The sequence below is a fragment of the Hakea prostrata genome, chromosome 8 (assembly GCF_041222555.1).
Source record: "Hakea prostrata isolate BN-2017 chromosome 8, UWA_Hpros_2, whole genome shotgun sequence".
Taxonomy (NCBI): Eukaryota; Viridiplantae; Streptophyta; class Magnoliopsida; order Proteales; family Proteaceae; genus Hakea; species Hakea prostrata.
This window is the reverse complement of record NC_142607.1, coordinates 7084836-7092723: the sequence shown is the minus strand read 5'-3', so window position 1 is coordinate 7092723 and position 7888 is coordinate 7084836. Positions and strand designations below refer to the sequence as shown.

General features: G+C 35.7%; 1 protein-coding gene across 1 annotated transcript; it reads right to left on the bottom strand.

Annotated features, from left to right (window-relative positions):
* Positions 1–357: 357 nt before the first annotated feature.
* LOC149006559 (putative WRKY transcription factor 57) lies at positions 358–3188 on the bottom strand. The gene is made up of 3 exons (XM_089165946.1): positions 2638–3188; positions 1820–1966; positions 358–1055 (listed from the first exon to the last, which is right to left on the bottom strand). The coding sequence occupies exons 1-3, from the start codon at positions 3033–3035 to the stop codon at positions 686–688; spliced, it is 915 nt and encodes a 304-aa protein (XP_089022072.1). The 5' UTR covers positions 3036–3188; the 3' UTR covers positions 358–685.
* Between the last annotated feature and the right edge of the window lie 4700 nt (positions 3189–7888).

The following is a 7888-nucleotide window of genomic DNA, read 5'->3' as shown; positions in this document are numbered from 1 at the left end:
TTCTTAATATAATAATTTTTTTCCTCTACAGTTAAGGAATATCATTGCATATAGAAAAATACACATATTAATGAAATACAATAGAAAAATAATATATCAATAAATACTAAAAAAAATAAAAGAAAAGCATAAGAGTTCTATGTTTGCCTATTCTATCTCTGAGGCTTTCAAATCTTCCACTACTCAAAAAGGCCAAGACCCCATTGACAATAAATTAGATGGCTGAGAATTGATCTCCCAAGTCAGATTGGAAAAGGAGGCAAATATAGGCCTTCAAAGCATGAAAAAAGAATTTAATGCGTTATGGAGCAAAAGAAAATTGAATTTTCTTTTGCCCATATAGATTCTCTTCTCCCTAATGTTTTTACAAATTTTTTTTTTTAATTAATAGACCTTTTCCACCGTCTTTAATAAGAATATATATGGAATACCTAAATATGAGCTTGAATGATCCCTTACGTGCAACAAATACATCCACCAGTTGAATGATGGCATCAATACCACACTACCCACTAGAGCTTCAACTTTAGACATATACAACATATCACATACTAGTACTTCTTTGCTTGCATATGGTAAAAATAGAATTGATTCCAAAGCAAATTTTGGGAAATTTTCTAAGAGTCAGGAGAATATGGTAATAGCATATATGACCTGAGCATCCTTTCTTCTTCAATCTTCATCATCAGGTACGCATTCTACCAGGAACAACATCACCAAGCAATCCTTCATCCATTGTTTCCTCCCGGGTTTGGCCTTGATATTGCCTTGCTACTTCACCTGAGGCCTGCAACTGCAATTGCTTGACATCAATCGAACCTCCTGGTATTGGAAATTGCACACGGCTTGGAATACACAACTTAGAGGCTGAATCAGCAAACCGTGCAGCAATGACAGATTGATTACGAGAAATTCTGATACCACCAATAGGGTAATCAACAGTCAAGTGAGAGTGCTGGCCTTCGTATGTTGTGATTACAATGGAGGGATCTTCAGACGAACGTTCCACCCTCTTCTTCACTGTACATTTTCTGTGTGTGCACTTGTAATAGCCCCTGCAATAATAATAAAGGAAATTGGTATCTTTATAATCTAGATACGTTTAAATTTCTTTGTTTCTTAATCATTCACTTAAAGAATCAATATTGGCATTCAGAATTAATTGGTTCTCAATGTCATATATAATATATGGTTCTAGTTGTAGCTGACTAAATCATAATTGGTCTTGACTTGACACCCATCTTTTCAAATGTCACATTGTGAATCTGTTATGTATAGTTTCAATTTACACCACAAATAAGTCATCCACTTCTGGATACTTTACATTCCATGGTAGTAGAAGAAATTTTATCTTTTTAGGGGACTGGGAAGAGAATAGGTGCTACTTAAAATTTAAGAAAAACTATGCTTCAGATCAAATCCAATGACAAGTCAAAGATATTCTTCTAGAAGCAGCTTTCCTCCAACAGACTACTAGGACATAGAGGTAGAACTAAAGAAGTAAATGAGAATTCAAGTTTGAAAACTAAAAGGCTAATTAGTATAATAAATAAACCAAAATTCTGCAAGCTTGACTCATATGAACACCTTGTTAGAAGAAGAAGTATTCTGATTGAACGTAAACTACTGTAAATGAAAAGGAACTAATTTACTGCTTATGCTGTGTCATTAAATTGGTATTTTCTACTTTAAATAGTTTACTTTATACCCAACTAGAAATATGGAATCTGAGATTTATTATTATTATTTTTTTTTTAATTTGGGAATTTTTTTTGAGTCGAATAATTTAGGCAATTAGCCAAGAGAAGAACACACTGACCTAGGAAATGGGCTATTCTTGACTGCTTTTTGTCCGTATTTTCGCCACCTGTAGCCGTCTTCAAGATGATCAGTTTCACTCTTAGTCATGAATGCAAATCGTGGTTGTCGAATTCTCTTTTGCCCCTTTTTTTTGCCTTGATTATTCCTATATGAAAGAAACCAAGACAAGTTAAGTAAAATGGAAAATAGGGAAGTTTTGGAAAAAGAAAGAAAAAAAACCCAATGATTTGAAGTTTCAGTATTGAAAAAAAAATGCATCAAGAGCACGGTGAAATCAATTTTCGCTAAACTGATAATAGAGTTTTTACTTCTGTAGACATTAAAAGTTAAGAATTCCTGCAGAAATCATGGAGAATGGCTTGGATCACATTTACATAATTCTGATTTCCTACGAAACCCTAATGGATGAGATGAATCAAGTTAGAAGGAAAAAGACTGTAAACAATATGGAATTAAGGAAAGATAATTGCTAGAGAGTGTTGAAGTGAAGTGAAGACTGTAAGAACAATGAACATGTCATGCCTGCAGTGTTTGAATAAGACTGGGAAGAATCCGAAACTTCTGAGTTGAATTCAGAAAACAATTAAAATATATAAAGTAACCCACTAGTTAGTTTTGCAGTAGAGAGATCTGGAAAAGAAGGGGCAAAAATGAATAAACAAATAACGCAATTACCGCCGCAATGATGGCTGATCCAAACAGTACTGAAATCATTTGGAGTGTTGAAAGATTTTATGAATTTGATAGAAAACGGAGGATGTTCGTACTTCGTATCGAAACTTGAAAATTGGATTTCAGTTCACTATAATCACTCACGCTGTATTAGGTAGTTTTCCGTCCGATCCAGTCGATTTCTCCGGTGGTTCTTCGCTACAGCTCGAAGAAACCGACGGCTGATTCAAAGGCGAATATACATCACAACCTCTAGGAGATTTGTCACCAACCGACACAGATCCCGAAGGAACTACAGTTTTGCTAAGACAAGATAGAAAAACACCACTCTGCTGTGACTGTGAACAAAGAGACCTTTGATCCAACTCCATCTGATCGAAAGCAGAGAAGGAATCAATAGTTTCTGGATCTCTATTCACTGTTTCTTGCTGCAGATTCCATCCGAATTCACTCAAAATACTGCTCTCTCGATCGCAGCTGAACAAGTAGTCGCTGTTCCAGCTCGTATGCTCTGAGGCCTCTCTAGTTCTCTCATCTTCCATCTCCAAAACTACAATTCCGACGAAGAAGCTTGCTGCGATTTCAAGATTCTTGTTCTCCGGCCGGCGAGTATCGACGCAAAGTGAAAGGGAGATCGAGAGCGACAGCGACAACGAGAGAGCGTGTGAGCGGGTTAGGGTTTGTAGAAGAATGCTTTTTTTCCTTCTACTGTGAAAACGCGTGGGTTTTAAATCATTTTGAAGGCTTTGAGAGGCTGAGAGCTCTGTGTCTGAGTGTGAGAGAGAGCGAGAGATGTCAACTTCCAGCGTACGGAAGGATAATCTTTTATTTTCACAAAAAGAAAGAATACTATTTTTTAATTAAATTTAGAGATATTTTTTTTCTACTTTGCTCAACTTTTGGAAAGAAAAAAAAAAAAAAAAAAGACTTTGTAGGGTAGTGCTTCAGTGCTGCGCATTTACGGTGAAGCGCATGGTCGAGATCGAAATCTTGACCGAAATTTTGATCTCGACTATCCGTTTCGGTGTCGATCTCGACCGTGCGCTGCACATCATGCTGCGCATTAAATGCGCAGCATGCAAGTCACATTGAACTTTGTAACATAAATTTCGTCGGCTTAGACTGTTAAGCCACACACTCTGGGCCTTCGAATCGATCTCAACCATTGAAATTCAACGGTCGAGATTCAATTTCGATTGAGATTTTGGATTTCAGACTGAGATTTTGGATCTGACAGTCCAAAATCTCGGCTTGACGGTCATGCGCATTAATGACCCAAGCAATTTTGAATTTCGTCCATCTACAACGTTATCTCTAATATGAAATGACCAACATATCACCGTGTTTCTCGTATCTTATCTAACCTTTCGGTTTTGTCTCTACCTACGTACACCTTATAGAAATTTACTACCCCAATCACATACTCTCTTGCTAACACCCCTGGACTTTTCCCCCGTCGGCCTGTGGAGTATCTTTACTTTCTTTTTGTTGGTCTGTTTTTTTGTTTTATACCGTGATTTGTGGCTCCTCTTTTCCTCTTTTTTTTTCTCTCTTTCTCCGCTGCTTTCTTGTTTCTTTTTTTACTCTTTTTGTTTGTTTTTTGTTGTGTTGGGTTTTTGTGTTTTTTGGTTATCCTCGGACCGTGCTTTTCCTTCCTTTGTGGCTCCTTGTTTTTTTTCTTTTCCCTTTTTTTTTTTCTCTTTCTTCCCCTCCTTCTCCTCTCCTGTCGTTTTTTCTTTTTTTGGTTTATATCAGTTTTTCAAATTTTCTTTGGCTTCAAACAGTCAGGCATATGCCAATCAAGAACATTATTTTAAGGGCCTTTTTGGTTACATGAATCTAGAGATTTCAAATCTCTGGATTCATGAATCTGAGAATTATACCCGTTTGGTTGTAAAAATCTCTAGATTCATGAATTCTATAGATTCACCTTTTTACACTAAAAACGTGAATTTGTAGATTTATGGGTAAGGGGTGAAATTCAAAGATTTCAAAAAAGCTATACATTTGTACATTTACAAAAATCACATCGATCAAATAATTTTTTAGGATGAATCCATAGATTTCATTCCACAACCAAACACTTAATTTTATAAATTATGATTCCATAGATTTAAAGTCTATAGATTTGAAATCTCTAAATATTTGAAATCTTCAGACTCATGTAACCAAACAGGCCCTTAGGTAATGTTTTAGGCTAAAATAATGCTCTTAGTATATTATACGTTATACAACAAAATTCAAACAAAAATTATCATAAATAACTCCCCAAAACTGGAGGTCGATTTTTACAAACAACATCTTAAATATCGGCAAAATGTTGCCGACATTTCAAACCTTGATTTTTGCCCGTTTTAAGCGGACAAATGTAAGAAACTCAAAAATTTATGATGGTTTATTTTGCTTTCGCGAGGTCATTGAGCACGTAACAAATAGGAACCGTGACGGTGCGCGTAGGTGCGCATGGTGCGTACGTAACTAGCAGCGGGTCCTCCACGCATGCACGAGTTTTCCCCCAAATCCACTTGCTAGGTAGGCTGGTCCACCTAGAGATTAGGATGGCCCACTGAGAACTTAGTGCGGGGACCATTTCCTTTTGAAGTTAATTTTGGTTCACTTTACACGTGTAACAAGAGACACCATTTATTATCGTTTAGTAGTTAGTCACAAGGAGGGGCCCACAAGCACATGGATGAGGGGACGAGGGAAGAAGATGTAGAGAGACGGAAGTTCGAATTCCAAGATCTTTTTAGACTTACTGTCTCTATTTATGCGCATGATCGTTAAGTGAAATTTTGGTCCGTTGGATCTGAAATTTCCATCAACTTATCAATCTCGATCATTGAATATCAATGGTCAAGACGAAGATTTCGATCCGATGGTCCAAAATGTGTCGTTGGACGATCATGCACATTTATTGATGCAAGGTCCTACCACTATTGTGCTATAACGCGCAATTAATAGTGTTTTGGTATTAGATGCCTGGGTCGAACTCAAAACTTCCTTGGTTAGAGAATAAGTTTAGAGAATGCAAAATGAAGAGTGTGAAAAATTGTATGGGGATGATAGTTCGAACTCAAAACTTCCTTGGTCATTTTATGCTTAAAACACAAGCAATTATTGAGATCATAGTCCTCGAAAAAAGAAAAAAAAAAGTTGGGATAATAGGATCATAGTTCTTAACCTAAGATCTAATAAATTGAAGCTTGTCAAATAAGATCCACATCAGTAATAAGTTGATGATTAATCCTAACAACGATCCTTCTGCAAGGGAAAAGAAAATACTATTATCATCAAAGGTTAACTCAATTGGCATTGATTAATACCTCTTTTTTTCTTTTTTGGTACATAAACGGGATCAAAATTCAAAAAAAAAAAAAGACAGAGAAATAAGATTAGCTAGCTTGAAAATCAACACGGAGAATCTCCATCAATTCCAAAGGAGGTTCCTAAATGAAAGACTATGAATTTCCTGGATCCATAGAAAATCTAGACAACTAATTTGCAGCTTGGTTATCATCTCTTCCCACATGACTCAAACGAACATGCCCTCTAGAGACGAATAGATGTTGAATTTCTTCAGTTATCTTACCATATTTTTCTCGCTCTTTATGTCTTGGAAGAACACCTCTCAATACTTGATTTTAATAAGTTAATTTAATGTCGTGTTAAAAGAAAATTAAAATTTTTTGCACTAATTATAACTGGAAAGGTACCACCAAGAACTTTCGCCTGTTGTTATGCTGCTTTCTCGTATGTGATAAAAAAAATTGTATTCAATGATTATAATATGTATTTACAAATGCTAAATCTGAATATATAAAATATGTCGCGATCCAAGAATCGTGTAATAGCATAAAAAGACTCACTATTTCAGTCTCTTTCTACACTAAAATGGAAATAATGAAAACGTACAAACAGATATGTCACAATCTCTTACATCAACCAATCGGAGTTAAGGTCATCATCAATCTAATGAGCTGGTCCCAACATGGCTTCCATATTGACGTGCAGGATTGCGTTAGCATGACTATGACTGCATGGAATTAAGAATCTATTATGGATTTTTTTTTTTTAGAACTAATTTGGGTTTATGCCGGAAAGATCTACAACGGAGGCTATTTACCTAATTAGAAGACTTATGGAAATGTATAGAAAATATAAGAAAGACCTTTATATAGTATTTAATAACTTAGAAAAAGCTTATGATAGAGTCCCTAGATCGTTAATTAATGACATGTACTAGAGTAAAGAAGTGTTGCAAGTATATATGTAGGTATAGTTAAGGATATGTACGATGGTTCGATGAGAACAGTTGGAGGACAAATTAATGAATTCTTGATAACAATTGGGTTACATCAAGGGTCAACTTTAAGCTCATATCTATTTGTACTGGTAATTGATGAATTAACCAAAGACATTTAAGATGAGGTCCCCTGGTGTATGCTTTTTATGGATGATATTGTGTTAATTGATGAGACCCAAGTGGGGATTAATACCAAATTATAATCATGGAGAATAGCTTTGGAATCAAAAGGCTTTAAACTTAATACCTCGAAGACATAATATTTAGTTTGTAACTTTAGTCATGATCGGGAAAATGATGAGGTGGTGATACTTGACGATAAAGAGATTCCTCAGAGTGATTGTTTTAGGTAACTAGGTTCAATCATAAGTAAAAGAGGTGATTTAGAGGATGAGGTTTCCCAAAGAATTAAAATAGGGTAGATGAAGTGGAGATGTGCGTCCGGGGTCTTATGTGATCGGCGTATTCCATTAAAGCTTAAAGGAAAATTTTATAGAATCGTTGTTCGACCAGCTATGATGTACAGTGTAGAATGTTGGGCTATTAAAAAGAATTATATAAATAAACTCAGTGTAGCAGAAATGAGGATGCTAAGATGGATGAGTGGCAAAACTAGGATGGATAAGATTAGAAATGATTATATTAGAGCTGGTTTGGGAGTGCCCCCATAAGTGATAAGCTTAGAGAAAGTCGTTTGAGGTGGCACAATCACGTTCAACGGAGACTTATAAATGCCCCTGTACGGAGAAGTGATATAATCCATATTGAAGGAACTAGAAGAGCTAGGGGTAGACCCAAGATAACCTTAGGAGAAGTGGTGAGAAATGATATGCATAGCTTAGGCCTTGTATCTAACATGGCTTCGAACAGAACTGATTGGAGGGCAAGAATCCATGTAGCCGACCCCATTTAGTTGGGACAATGCTTATTGTTGTTGTTTTTTTTTTTTTTTTTGGTAAGGGCACATTTAGCTTTTAATGTAAATAATAAAAATGCGATAACATAGTAGCTTTGCTTGATCGGATTTGAATCATCTATCTACATGGAAAATAAAACTTTCAACATACATGTTTAGATTCATGATAATTT

What these genes read in the sequence shown, in the direction of transcription:
- LOC149006559 (XM_089165946.1), bottom strand. Translation starts at nt 3,035, where the DNA reads ATGGAAGATGAGAGAACTAGAGAGGCCTCAGAGCATACGAGCTGGAAC. An exon ending in GGAAAACTACCTAATACAGC is followed by an intron (nt 1,967 to 2,637) that starts GTGAGTGATTAT and finishes TCTTTCATATAG; the next exon opens with GAATAATCAAGGCAAAAAAA. An exon ending in AAGAATAGCCCATTTCCTAG is followed by an intron (nt 1,056 to 1,819) that starts GTCAGTGTGTTC and finishes TTATTATTGCAG; the next exon opens with GGGCTATTACAAGTGCACAC.